The 15,000-nt window shown below is 41.1% G+C and overlaps 1 protein-coding gene across 8 annotated transcripts in view; it reads right to left on the reverse strand.

Annotated features, from left to right (window-relative positions):
• Positions 1-540: 540 nt before the first annotated feature.
• LOC119591750 (CBP80/20-dependent translation initiation factor-like) overlaps positions 541-15,000 on the reverse strand; it is a 96,669-nt gene continuing 82,209 nt past the window's right edge. For all 8 annotated transcript variants that reach the window (XM_037940538.1, XM_037940513.1, XM_037940507.1 and 5 more), the window contains 8 exons: positions 12,708-12,789; positions 11,003-11,190; positions 9,867-10,004; positions 8,343-8,529; positions 7,867-7,985; positions 7,314-7,484; positions 5,963-6,100; positions 541-4,919 (listed from right to left, as the gene is read on the reverse strand). In XM_037940538.1, coding sequence (XP_037796466.1) covers positions 4,692-4,919; positions 5,963-6,100; positions 7,314-7,484; positions 7,867-7,985; positions 8,343-8,529; positions 9,867-10,004; positions 11,003-11,190; positions 12,708-12,789 — 1,251 coding nt within the window. In that variant the 3' untranslated portion in view covers positions 541-4,691. The remainder of the gene's footprint in view (positions 4,920-5,962; positions 6,101-7,313; positions 7,485-7,866; positions 7,986-8,342; positions 8,530-9,866; positions 10,005-11,002; positions 11,191-12,707; positions 12,790-15,000) is intronic.

Below are 15,000 nucleotides of genomic sequence, written 5' to 3' on the forward strand. Positions count from 1 at the left end.
AGAGAGAGAGAGAGAGAGAGAGAGAGAGAGAGAGAGAGAGAGAGAGAGAGAGGAGAGGGAGAGAGAGAGAGAGAGGGAGAGAGAGAGAGAGAGACAGAGAGAGAGAGAGAGAGAGAGAGAGAGAGATTTGATTTTGATTTGACAAGTTTATTGAGACAAAAGCTTACATCTCAAAAGGATGAGGTAACGTAGGTTATCCTCACCCCTATTTTAAGAGAGAGAGAGAGAGAGAATAAAAGAGAGAGAGATGAAATAACATTTCATCTGTTGGCTCTCTCACAGTTTATTTCTTTTGTGGCAACAGTAATCAGTAAAGCAGCCGATTATGAAACGGTTATGATTTAGATAATACTTCACTGCTGATATAATTTTTATGTTATATTTTTCTCTTCTGGTAAATTGTACATTAGATATACTTACAGATAACTAATGTATTTATAGTATTATGTAACTGCAGTCACAGTCCATAAAGTTAAAAAAATAAAATGCAATAAAAGGAAATAAGAAAGTATAAGATGAGAGGTATATAATGAAACACAATTAAAAATTTCATATCCAATTCATCTTTATTCTACAAAGTTTGACATAAAATTTGCCTGCCATCATTAGCACACATCTGTACAAAATAAAAAGTTAAAATTATCATCCATTTTTTTTCTTCATTTTTTTCTGTCCAGAGAAAATAATCTTTAAAAAATGAGTGCAAATTGTGTAAACAAGGGAACAAAAAAAATTCTTTTGTCTTGTTTACCATTAAAAAAGACATGATTATGAGTATACATTCACCAAAAAATCAGAAAACATGTATTAAAACAGAAAGAGAAAGTGAAAAAGAATATGCATTTTCCCTTTTCATGTTAATGTTTATTTGACTGGCATTTGACAGGTGCCATGTGGTTTTATCATAAGCGGAATGAAATAAAACAGTTAAAATAGCCAGATTAATATGCACAAAATACAGTAAATAGCACTTTTGTTTTTGTAGTAATCTCATTCACATGCTATATATAAGTGAGTGTATGTATGTATGCAAGTGTATGATTATTTATACACACAAATATATATATATATATATATATATATATATATATATATATATATATATATATATATATATATATATATATTGAGCAAACATACATTCAATCACTTCATCCATCTATCTACCTGGTTAAGTCATTGTTCATTGTCTTGCAATCTGGCACATCTGTCTCCAAAAACAACAATATTGCAATGGCTACAACATCTATGATGATTACCATCAGGCCTACAAGTCAATCTTTTAAAAAAGAAAAAAAAAGACCACTTCCCCAGGAAGTGTGTCACTCTACATAAAAAAAATACAAGTTGCACCCAGATGTTAAACCCAATATATTAATAACTTTAACAATCTCCTTTACAAAATGTCATAATAAATATGTACACGATACATAACTTACGCTGAGAAGAAGGAGAAGCGTAGAGAGGAAGGATGCAGTAGTGGACTAGATTATGTTAAAGCACTGACGTCACAGACTCTACCAGTTTAACTTGTGACAACCATGGATCGTATAGCAATGTACCTTGGTATCATAGCAATGCGTTGCTAGGCCATTGAACTAAAAACAACAATTAAATCTGCTGTCACAATGAATGCAAATTATGAAAGAAACGTGAATTAGAATGCAGTCTTAAAAGTGTTAATTCAAAATTTCTATCTGGTAATAAGAAATTATACATTGTGATTATTCATTTTGAACAGGTTATTTTTCTTTTTACCAAGGACACTTAAGGGTGTGTTGCATTAGACCCTTTCTATTCATAATCATATATTAACACATGAATGTTTCCTCTAAATATCTATACAATTGTAAGTAAGATATTAAAATATGATCTATGAGTGATTTTACTTCCTTCTTTAAATTTTATCTATATAATAATTCTAAATCAACTATAGCCTAATTTAATATACTTTTTTCAGTTATCAGGTTGGACAAAAAAATCATGAGCATTCCTAAAGGACTGTGATTTTTTACCCTGGCTCTCATGGCTCCATTTGAAAAATAAAGTTCTTGCTTCATTTACAAACTTATCTTTCTTTCTGTCTGGATCTCAGCCACTATGAAAGTCCTCCTGAAATTTCACTCTTATCTTTTGCATAAACGATTCAACAGCAGTTATAACTGAACCAGGGCCTGTGTGCCACAACCTAGTACTGGGTAACTGCAGACTTGAATTCTCGATCCCAAATAAATTTAATATATATATATATATATATATATATATATATATATATATATATATATATATATATATATATATATATATATACTAATGTAATATAATAGTACTGTATACAACATTTCACCCATTGTAAGATGTGATAGTTGCGTCACACACACTTTAAGGCACTTAAATTTCTAACTCATCTTATTCACAATCATCATTAAAAAAAATACTCACAGAGCACAAAAAATTCTTTTGAAAAAAAGAAGAAAAAGGTCATAGACAGAGATATGAAAAGATAAAAGAAAAGAAAAGAAAAGAAAAGAAAAGAAAAGAAAAAAAAAGTCAGTCACCATAATTATAAAAGCAAATATAAAAATAATGCTGGTTTTTCTTCCCTTTTTCAGCATGGGAAACGAGCACAGCTGAGCAAGACTGACAAGAGGTTAGCTGGGGGAAAATACATTCGAAATCTCATCCAGCTGCGAGTGTATCCTGAATACAACAGCACACAAGAAATACATTGAGGGGTGATTCAAAAGCTATAATAAATTCATAATGTTGAAAGGCAAAGAATGACTGACTGATGAATAAAAAAGAAATCTGGAAAAAAAATAGAAATAATATCACAAAGTGTTCTTTTCTGTAACTATACAAAATGTTCATCAGTTATCAAAATAATGCAGTTGATCTGGATGTTATCTGAAGAATCCAGTCAGCTCAGTGTATTCCTTTTCATTTTTTCATTATTTTTTTCTCGTGTAGTGCAGGTCCAGTCCTTCCTGGCCACAAAAAAGGAGAAAAAAGTTCCATGTAATTTTGCAAGGCATTGCAAGGAGAGGAAAGAGAAAGGACTGCAGGAGGTGAACCAACTGAAAGCTGTCACGTTGGAGTTGGATCCTTTCTGGAAGACGATCGCAGCTGGTCGCAAGACACAGCTGGATTAGGGGGAAGGGGGAGAACAGCTCATAGGTACAGCTGGAGAGGGGCCCGGGGTGTAGAGCAGAGAGCAGCTAGAGTGACCGCCTTTGAGCCACATGGAGAGGGCTGCCACACCCGCAGAGAACTGCCAAGACACGCACGTTCCTGTGTCTCAATGAATAAACTGAATGACCTTAAGGTCACTTCCAAAATTATCATCTTTCGCACTCTCACGACCTGGCATCACTAGCTAGGTCATTGGTGCATTTAATGATAAACGAGGCTGACATTTCTGGCCCCTTCTGAGTGTTTCAGTACAACTAATTTAACTTTCTAGGCATTTACCTTTGGTTAAGGAACAATTATGAGCTCTTTTTCTAAAAGTCTGCCAGCACCCCAGTCTCAGATCCAGCGAGTGTGGGAACCTTGCAAGCAGTGAGGCGTGTGAGCTCCCTGCACGAAGAGCCGTCGAGGGAGCACCGCGGAGAACACCCACAGCCTCCGGGCTTCTCCTTGCCTCCAGCTGGCCACTTCATTACCTTGAGGATGACTGCCCGGGCCTTGCCGCACGGGCTGTCACTCGAGAGAAGTATCGAGAATCGTTTTATCAACGTCGGTCGATCGTTAGAGGAGTCAGAGTAAGACATCCCTCCTTCTGGTGCACACAAAAGAGCTTTAGGTTTCACGAGGAACAGCGGGCGTCCCCCCAGAGCACACCTCCTCTGCCTTGGGACATGCTTAACTGGCAACCTTGTCCCGTGAGTCTCAACATGCGAGCGGCGGTACACTGTATGGCGGCAGGTTCAAAGCCACTGAGGAAAGGCATCCCAGTGGAGTACTGTAAACTAGCACAACAACATGGCACAAGGGTAGCTTGCCTCCCGTTTCTTCATTAAGTTTTGTATAACTCTTTGGGTCTTGCAATAAGCACTGTAAATGTGCACTTTCATCTGTTGTTGCTTTAGAGAAGTGGGGTAGTGATCATGCTGTCAGTTGGAGATGAAAAAAATCCTTTCAAATGTTCTTGATAATGTAAAAAAGCCAGTGTTTTGGGAAGATTTGGACAAGTGACAGAAAACAGCCAAAGCTCATTGCTGATGTAAAGCTTTGATTAACAGTCTTAAATTTCGACAGTGAAACCAAAGTCGATATACAATCATATTCCAGAGCAGTCTGTATGATGAAAAGTTCCATAAGTTGTCAAACAACCAATTTTCTTGCAGTTGCTTTGAGATTGACTCTGTTTCTTGACAAGGCAAACATGGATGACTAGGCCAGGAGTGCCAAATTACGGCACTTGTTTGAAAGGACATTTTCCTGTTAATGTCACCGCCAAGACCAGGATTTGTGTATTTTTTAAAGAAAAGAATATTCTTTGGCCAAGCAAGTAACGCGTAACATTAACAAGTCAATTACCCAAACAAGGCAATTATTTTCCCTTCCTTCCATACGAAGTCTTTTCCTTCCACAACAAAAACACTTTTGGCACCAGATTTTATATATATAAAAAAAGGAAACTCAATGCATCTGGGACCCACAAAACCAAAGACTTCGTTTACATTTCATTATTTACTCCCCGACCCTGGATAGTAGTACATAACAGCTGGTGCCGGAAGCTGCCACCTCGCCGCATGCATCTCGATCAACTGCAGGAGGGTCTTGCGCACTGCAGGGACTCGCACAGTGGTGAGGAAGGCGTCTCTGGCCGCTCCCATCACCTTAGCCATCTGGTGAGGGAGTTCCACCTCGATGTCCTTCCCCAGGCCCGTCAGCACGAAGAATAAGCATTCAGTCTGCGGGTAAAATAATAACAACAGTATAAGAGGATTTCATGTCGAGGTATTGGTTCAGGGTCTATTCAGGAAGTTTCAGAATGTGAAGACATGTTGAGGAATGTTCTGGATGTGTTGGATATGTTACTGAGAAAGTTTCAGGATATATAGTTATGTTGTTGAAAAAAGGGGCAAGGATATGTTGATACGTTATATAGATTATGAAGATATGTTGCAACAGGAAGTTCGGCATATCTCACGATATTTGGATAATATAAGGAAGTTGTGTATAAGTGTGCAATATTGAAGAGGATTCAGTGTATGAGTATGTCAAACTGAAGAAGATTCAGTGTATGACTGTGTGATAGTTAAGCATATTTCATTTATGAGAGTGCGATAACGAAAAGGATTTAGTGTATGAGTGATACTGAAAAAGATCCATTTTATGGCTGTGTGATACTTGTAATACTGAAGAGGATTCTGTGTAGTCGTGGTATAAAATTAGGCTTGAATTAGGGTGAAGCCTTTGAAAAGTGTTTATTATATTTGGATATGACATGCTATCAATTGTTATAATATATCAGAGTGCATTCAGGAACGTTTAGATATGTCATGTGATAAAAGTAATATAAAATATAAAGCGATGATAAAAAAATATGTTCAGTATATAAGAAGAAAGGGCACCTGAGTGGATTCAGTGGTTGATATAATATAAAAGTTGAGTATATGTAGATATCAGAAAAAAACATATGTATATACACATGGATAAGATATTGAAACAAATTCTGTATATAAGACTGATACTAATAGAAATACTAAATATGATTCAAGATATGCATTAAAATGAAGTTTTAAAGATATCCATATCTCTACATGAATTACTTCTGCAATTCACGATGAGATCTGAATATATATTAAGCTATCGAGTAATTTCTGCCAGGAAAAAATATATATACACATATCGAGATATACAAAAAAACATCAATTATAAAATAAGTAAAAGTGTATACAAACTACATAGCATAAATCTAATTCACAATACATACAAAACATTAAAAAGTTACCTCTGCAAGACTATTCACAGAATTTTCCTTGAGGCAGACTTGGCAACACTGCGAGAGAAGTGTGAGGAGGAGGAGTCCCGCAGGAGTCTCGCTGTTCCTCATCCGTTTCGTCATGAGCTGCACATGCCGTCGTTTGAGCTGTGTGGGGGGGGGGGAGCAGGAGATGAGAGAAAAGTTTGTTATCCTTAATATTAAGTGTCATTACCAGCATTATTGTGTGTTTAATTTCCCTCTCCATTATTATTATTCTGGTTATTCTTCTCATCATAATCGTCATCTTTATCATCATTTTGGGGCAGGAGATGAGAGGAAAGTACGGTCTGTTATCCTTAATATTAAGTGTCATTACCAGCATCATTGTGTCTATAATTATCCTCTTCATTATCATTATTATCTTTATTATTATTCTGGTTATTCTCCTCATCATAAGCGTCATCTTTATCATCATTTTGGGGCATAAATGTGATCTTTGGATTATTTTACCTTTTTTTTTTTAGTCTTATTCTATTTTTGTGGAGATTAACTGTCATTTTTGCAATATCATCGATGACTGATGGTCATTGCACAAATGTAAAAGTTTTATAATACATTAACTGTTCTTCTCTTTTTTATTACTATGTCCTCTTACTTTCTCCTCAAATAACATGATTTTAAAAAATTACTTCTCCCCTTTCTTTATTTCTTTACATCCCTAAATTTATCCCTCCCTCTCCATCTTTTTTTTCTGTCACCTCTTCTTCCTCACTCCCACTCTCACTTCCTCCCCTTTTCCTCTTTCTCACGTCTACTCTCTCTCCCCCTTCCCTCCACCCTCCCCCTCCCTTTCTTCCTATCTTTTTCACGCCCTCTTTCTTTGTCTCCTCCTTATATACACCTTCTTCTACATCTAACTGAAGAAGGCCATGCAGGTGATCCTTCTTCTCACCTTCCTTTTCTCTCCCTCACGTCTTTCCCACCAAAAGCCCCTTTCTCTTCCTTCCTTTTTCCGCTTCCTCTTCTCTCCATTTCCTAGTTCTCCTTCCTACTTCTTCGTCTCCTTTCCCTTCTTTCCAGATTTGTCCTTTCCACTTCCCTTCCTGTCTGTCACCTCTCTTCTTTTTCTCACCTCCTTCTCCGGTTCTTCCTTTTTTCTTTCTCTTCTCCTTGTTTTCCCCTTCCCCTCTATCTCTACCCTTCTTCCCATCCTATCATTCCTTTCTCCCTCTTTTCCCTTCCTCCCCTCCTCCCCTTTTTTCCCCTCCTCCTTCGTTTCCCCTTCCCTTTCCCCATCCTCCCTCTCTTCCCCTCCTCCTTCGTCTCCCCTCCTCTTTCCCCTTCCTCCCCTCCTCCTTCCCCATCCTCCCTCTCTTACCTGCGTATACATCTCATTGAGGAAGGTCATGTACGCGATCCACCTCGGGTGCGCCGGCACGAAGCCGGGGTAGGGGGCTGGGGGGTTGTTGCGCAGCAGTCGGTCGCGCTCTTGGAAGTACTCCTGACACGTGTTCAGAAGCGTCTCCAGGAATGTTTCGTTCTTCTCTTTCTGCAACGGGAGGAGGCCTCGTTGTGTTGGGATTTTATTTTGTGATCTATTCTTACAGTTATATTACAGTGTTTGTTTTTTTACAGTTAATATGTATATCTAATTTTATATCAGTTTTGTGGTTTCTACAGTTAATATGTATATCTAATTTTATATCAGTTTTGTGGTTCATCTTGCAAAAGGGTATGTCACAAATATAAACAACTGGCACTTTGGTGAGTGAGTGAGTGAGTGAGTGATGAGTGAATGTGTGTGTGTGTGTGTGTGTGTGTGTGTGTGTGTGTGTGTGTGTGTGTGTGTGTGTGTGTGTGTGTGTGTGTGTATGTGTGTGTGTGTGCGTGCCCGTGTTTTCCTTTTCTTTCGATATTTCACACCGACTGACCTCAATGATCGAGATGCAGAGTCTGGCCGCGGGCTCAGCGTGGCGCGAAGCCTCGACCACCCGCGTGAACACGTGCCGGACCACCTCCATCAGCTGGCGGGCGCTCACGCTGTTCGGGTCTGCGGGCGGGAAGGCGCATTGGCAAGATATCCACGTCAAATGCCTCCACATGCATGCTTAAGTACGTGCGTGATTATACTCATAAGCATTCTCTCTTACACAAAGACAGATAGACATGCGCGCGCGCGCGCACACACACACACACACACACACACACACACACACACACACACACACACACACACACACACACACACACACACACACACACACACACACTCGCACACGCGCACGCATACACACACTGACTGACTGACTGACTGTCTGTCTCCCTCCCTCTATGCCTTTATCTCTCTTTCTCTCGTTCTCTCTCCCCCCTACCTCCCTCCCCCTTCCCTCCCCTCCTTCAGCCTCACCTGTCATGGCCTTGGTGATGGCGCCCTGGACGTCCGGCGAGAAGGGCCCCAGGTCGGGCATGGCGGCGGGGGGGGTCGACGCCTCCAGCAGCTGGGTCGCGCGCAGATCAGCTGAACCGAGAGACTTTGATCGCTTGATGCCCGGCTGGCTCAGCACCCCCACGGCCAGGGAGGGGGGGCGAGAGAACTGTGGTGGGGGGGAGGGAGGTGGAGTGGGGAGGAGTGGGGGGGAGTGGGGAGGAGTTGGGGGTGGAGTGGGGAGGAGTTGGAGGGGGTGGGGGTGGAATGGAGGGTAGATGCGGGGTGGAGTGGAGAGTAGTTTGGCGGTGAGGTGGGGGAGTGGGGGAGAAAAGGGTGAGGTGGGAGGCAGATGGTGATGAGGTGGGGGAGGAGGGGAGGAGTGGGGAGTAGTTAAGGGGGAAGGGGGGAGGGGGAAGTAGGGGTGGAGGGGAAGAATGGGGAGAAGAAAATTCAATGAGTACACTTAATTATTCATCTATAACAGTCGATAGATATCAGTTACATTAATGGAAACACGAAGAAGAAGAAGAGAGAAAAAAAAAAAAAAAAAAAAGAAAAGTCAATCCCAAAGGAAAATGCAACAATAAATGCAACTGCTGGTCTTGCATTACAACTGGCATTTTTAGCCACAAGTTGAAGTGGTAGCGGGCAGTATGACGTTGCTCAATTCAAAAGTCATCATCAAACCTTTAATTTTCTTTATATTTTGTTGTTGTTCAATAAGTTTAATCATCCTTTTTTGCAGTAACTATGCATCTCAAAGTCTTCGTGTTTTACAATCGACTTTTTCTTTTTAATCAATCTGCTGTATTTCCCTGTATAATCACTGTATTCAGATCAAATTTAATAATGATTTATTCTACCACAAAAATATTTCAATTATCTCTTCACGACGTAAGAAACGCTGCTAGGAATTCTCCCTCTTCCCTTTCTTTCTAACGACCTTTACAGTGGCTATCCGACCATCACAATTATCATAAGCACCGCAATCATTATAATCAATTATTCTACTAATCACTATTTCCTATATAGTAGAAAAATCTGACTTCCCCTCCTTCTTCTCCTTCTCCTCTCTTCTATCACTCATTCCCTCCTTCCTTTTACTTCTCTTGACGACTCGCTCTTTCCTTTCTCTGTACTTTCTCTTCCCTCGTGCGTCTCCTTTCCCTCCGTCTTCGTCTTCTTCCTTCTTCCTTTTTCCCTTCCTACCTCTCTCTCTTCCTTTCCCTCTTCAATCCTTTCTTCCTATTTTTTCTCCCATTCTGACGCCCTTTCCCCTCTTCCCTTCCTTCTTTATTCCCCTTCTTCCCTCTCTTCCTTTCCCTCCTTCCTTCCCTCTCTTCCTTTCCTTCCTTACTCTCCTCCTCCCCTCCTTCCCCCCCCTCTTCCCTTCCCTCCTTACTCCCATTTCCCAATCCCCTCCCTCCCTTTTTTCTCCCCCCCCCCTTCTTCCCTTCCCTCCCTCCCCCCTCCCCTCCCCAACGACGCCCCAAGTGCCCCTACCTTGAGCTGCGGGTCATTCTCCTTGTCGTCACTGAAGTGCACCCTGGGGGGGGAACCGCTAGGGGGCCGCACCTCGCCGTTGCTGCTCTGACGAAGGTTGCTGCCGGACTTGGAGTGCTGCAGCCCGTCGGGTCGCCCCTGGGGGAGGAGAGGGAGGGGTGAAAAGGCAGCTCGTGGCTTAAACGTGCGCGGGTGAGATGGACGAGGTGGGATGAAGGGAGGGCAAGAGGAGGGAGAGAAGGGGCAAGAGAGGTCACACCGTGTAGGCGTGGGATTGAAAACATAAGCTTTCGGATACTTCCAGTTGATCAATGAATGACATATAAGTATATATTCGAAACAGATATGCAGGTCGCCCATAGCAGAGCAAATATCTAAATATGATTATAAATAAATAAATAAATAAATAAATAAATATATATATATGTATATATATATATTTATGAAATTTAATGAAATTCGCTAGTCACAGTAAAATAATAATCAAATTAAACAAACAAAATCCCCTTCGTGAAGACCGCAAAGTGTCAGAAGCTGAATAACACTGCATGGATTGCGAAAATGCTTATTTTCCTGCATCTGTTCCTCAACAAGAACTGCAATCAGAACCACTCCTTTCCTTTCCGAGAACCCTCAGGCTTGACAAACCTGTTATAGTGTCATGATCCTCTTAAAAAAAAAATCAATTTAAATCAACCCCGAGTTTTGGCGTTTTGGCCATTTTGTAAATAATTATATTCAAATTGGTTATGAATAACAGTTTTCTAGTTTCCTAAAACAACAGTAAATAAAACAAATGAAAATGAAACCCGTTCTGGCATCCATCATGAATCACTTTCCTAATAATAAAGATAATTCTCTCTCTCTCTCTCTCTCTCTCTCTCTCTCTCTCTCTCTCTCTCTCTCTCTCTCTCTCTCTCTCTCTCTCTCTCTCTCTCTCTCTCTCTCTCGTAATAATGAAAACTCAGCCCATCGCGACTTCCTCTTGTTTCTCAAGTTTCCCAAACTTAAAAAAAAAGTAAATAAAACAAGGAAAATAATATATATATATATATATATATATATATATATATATATATAAAAGTCTAATTAAAAATGAATAAGCCGTACTCCCCGTCCCTTCCCCCAGCACCCACCTGAAGAGGGACGCTGCTGGAGGACTTCGAGTGCTGCAGCGGCGGCCTGGTGGTGGTCACGGAGACGAACTCGCGCGCGTTCACGTTGAGGCCCGACTTGCTCTCGTGGTAGCCGCCGTTCGATGCCACTTTGCCGTTGTAGACTGCGTCGCCGTTCGCGTTGTCGAAGATGCCGGGTCCTCGGAGTGCTGGGGAGGGGGGAGAAGGAGGGGGAAGGAGGGGGGGGGGGAGGGGGAAGGAGGGGAAGAGGAGAGGCAGAGAGGGAGGGAGGGAAAGTAGGAGGAAGGGAGGGAGAGAGGGAAGGTGAGGGTTGAGGGAGAAGGGGATAGAGGGAGAGGGTGACAGAGAGAGGGGATGAAGGTGTTGGAAAGAGAAAGGAGTAAAAAAAAAAAAGAAGAGGAAAAAAAGAAAATTAGTAAAAATGGTGATTGTAATGTTGACGGTGATAATAAAAACAGTAATAATAATAATATCCCCAAAAGCAATAACAAAATACAAGAATCGTAAGAATTATTCAGAACAAAATCTAAAACATCAACTGATGACGATAAAGAAATATTATCATAATCATCCCTTTTTAATAACATGACTATATATTTTTTTTCAGCAGTCACTCAACCAATTCTCAAATTCAACGAAACTGACAGACTCATTTCAATCTCACTCATAACTTGTAATTACACATTTTCGAAAGTAAATGAACGTGATGACGGCCATGAGAAAGCATGAACTGATTCGGTCTTTTTTCTTCTTCATATTTCGAAAATGAGAATTTGCCAACCGTCTGGAATACTTTTAGGTGCGTATTATCTTTTAGATTGAGTTTTTTTTATATTATAATAATAAAACGTGAATATCAGAATTGTATAATTATCATTATGTAAAATACTTAATAGTCTTTTTTTTAATATCCAGGAAAATGTTCCGTTCCTAAAATTTTATTATTTACTGTTTGACATTTCAGGCTCAAACTCACTCACTCACTCACTCTCTCTCTCTCTTGTGTCACGATCCTTATTTCCGTTATCAATCTGTCTCATGCGTTGCAACGATAATAACACAATCACAATCTTCATCAACTGCAGCTCATTGTTCTCACACGTCTCATATCTCTTCTTCTTCGTCTTTCTCTCTCTCTCTCTCTCTCTCTCTCTCTCTCTCTCTCTCTCTCTCTCTCTCTCTCTCTCTCTTTCTTCTTTTTCTTCTTCTTCTCTCCTTCATCAACCTCAACCCCATAAGTCTCATACCGTCTCAGATCGCGCCGGTATCCTTGATATTGGAGAAGATGGCTCTCTTTCGCCGGAACTAAATACAGTTTCCGTTACAGCAGATGCGATGGCCTAAAATAATTCGTAATTATAGCTTCTAAGGCTGTCTGTTAGTTTGTATCGTCTGGGTCGTGTGTAATGAGATACGAGCTTGGAGTGAAAATTGTGCGAATATTTATTACTGTTATTACTATGCAGAAAGCTCCGGTTAGATTTTGTTTCTTCCGTTTAGCGGCTGATGATTTGTAAATTGAATATATTTATAAACACACACGCGTAAAGAACGTCGCAACACGAGAAGATGATAATCTCTCTCTCTCTCTCTCTTTCTCTCTCTCTCTCTCTCTCTCTCTCTCTCTCTCTCTCTCTCACTCACACACACACACACACCATCATTCCCTCGGAAATTTCGCGCCTGAGCAGGTCCTTGTACTCACTGGGTGGGCGGTAGAGCTCCATGGCTGGCTTGCTGCGGTTGGTCGCAGGCATGGCACTGCGGCGCCGCGTCTGGTCCCGGGCCTGCGGGAGAGAAGGCCGAAGCACGTCAGAACTCGAGACGTTGGTGAGGTAATTAAACAAAACAAAAGCGCAGAAACGCCAACGCTGCAGGTTTGATTTGGGACGGGCAAAGGCGATGCTGCGTCCTCATGGAAACGGATATAAATAAATAAATAAATAAATAAGTGGATAAACAAATAAATATGTACATATAGACATTCATTTATTTATCTGTTCATATTTGTCTGTATATATATATATATATATATATATATATATATATATATATATATATATATATATATATATATATATATATATATACATACATATATACAATATACACACTATCTATATACACCGTCATGTATGTTGTGGTTTCTCGCCTCGGCACACGCACGGTCTCAAGAGCTGCTTTCCCCCAAACTCCACCCTGCTTCCGCATTTGCTTTCTCTCCGGTTCATTTCACTCAAACTCAAAATCAAAATTGCACGGTTCGTTGCGCTTTGGGATGTGAGGTTATCGAACAACAATGGCCGTTGCGATATTTGTATCATACCGAGAATGCAGTATGAGAGAGAGAGGGGGGGGGGGAGAAGAGAGCGAAGGTTGGGACTGGGGGGGGGGGGAGAAAGAAAGAAAGAGGAGGGAAGGAGCGGAGATAGTGTTCGAAATATCTGGATTGAATCTTTCTAGTTCTGCGCCTCTGTCCCGCATTTTTTTAAAGAATGTTAGATCTAATTCTCATCTCTCGCTTTCTCTCTCTCTCTCTCTCTCTCTCTCTAAAAAAAAAAAAAAAAAAAAAAAAAAAAAAAAAAAAAAATCTGCCTGTCTCTGTCTGTCTATCTATTTATCTATCTGTCTGTCTCTCTCTCTTCCTTCTTCTTTCTCCTCTCTCTTCCTCCCTCAGTAATTACAAAGCTATTTTTAAGGCTCTTTAAGCAAACGACTCACACTTACACTGCTTCACTGACCTGACGTAATACTCAAAGTTTTTATCCCATCAGCGAGAGCTTGTGTAACAGTCTATTTTTTTTTCCTTAGTGCTAGAACTGAGTCGTATCGTAGGCCTATCAAGGTTCTAAACAGGATTAGTATTTGTATGAGCATTCTTTGGGGGTTTGTCTTTTTTTCTCTCTTTTTTTATTCTCTTTCTTTGTCTCTTTCTCTTTCTCTGTCTCTCTCTCTCTCTCTCTCTCTTTCTTCCCTCTCTCTCTCTCTCTTTCTTCCCTCTCGCTCTTTCTCTTTCTCTCTATCCCCTTCTCTCTTTCACCCTCCTTTCCTGGATCCTTCCCTCCCTCTCTTACTCTCTCCATTCCCCGTAATTCTGGAGAAACACCGAGGAAGTGAGAGTCTGTAGCAATTACGTTAAACGCGTTGAACTGAAAATGCCCTCCGGGTGGAATGAGGTTTGGGGGAGGGAACTTTCCCGCAACCCCCCACCCCCCACCCCACCTTACCCCTTTCCCTCCCCTTTGCGTTCCTCCCCTCTTTCTCCCTCTCCCCTCCCTCACCCCATCGCTCCCCTGTTCCTTCCCTTCCTCTTATTGTTCACGCATCCTCATCTCCACTTCTCTCTGTCCTTTTGTTTTTCTTCCATTCGCATCCTCTATTACACTCTATTTTCTCTCGCTTTCTTTCTTTCCGTTCCTTACCTTTATTCTAATTCTCTATTAGTTCTATTACCCCTCCCCCCCTCCCCACCGCCGATCTTTTGCGCTCAGTATTCTCTATTTATCTCACTATTTTATCCTTCTATCCCCTTCTTTTTCCTTCATGTTCCTCTGTTTCAACTTTTCGTATCTCTCTTCCCATTCTCCCTTCCATAATCACACTCTTTCTAGTCTATCAATTCTCTTGCTTTACCCATTCCATCGCCTGCCCCTCTCTCTGTCTCTCTTTCTTCTCCCTTTTTCTGCTTTCTTCCCTCTCTCGCTTTCTTTCCTTCTCTCTCTCTCTCTCTCTCTCTCTCTCTCTTCTCCCTTTTTCTACTTTCCTCCCTCTCTCGCTTTCTCCCTCCATCTCTCTGTCTCTCTCCCCTCTCTTTTTTCCTCCTTCTCTCCAACCCCCCCCCCTCCACCCTTGCTTCCAGTTTCCCCGTACACTTATCGTAACATCTGGAGGAGGAGGAGGAGAGACATCTTGGCGTCAGGCTGTGTTGGCGACAGAACCGCAGCACAGGACTCCCCTCCCCCCTCACCATCTCCCTTTCCTTTTACCCTCTCCAACCT

Source organism: Penaeus monodon, chromosome 3 (assembly GCF_015228065.2).
Source record: "Penaeus monodon isolate SGIC_2016 chromosome 3, NSTDA_Pmon_1, whole genome shotgun sequence".
NCBI lineage: Eukaryota > Metazoa > Arthropoda > Malacostraca > Decapoda > Penaeidae > Penaeus > Penaeus monodon.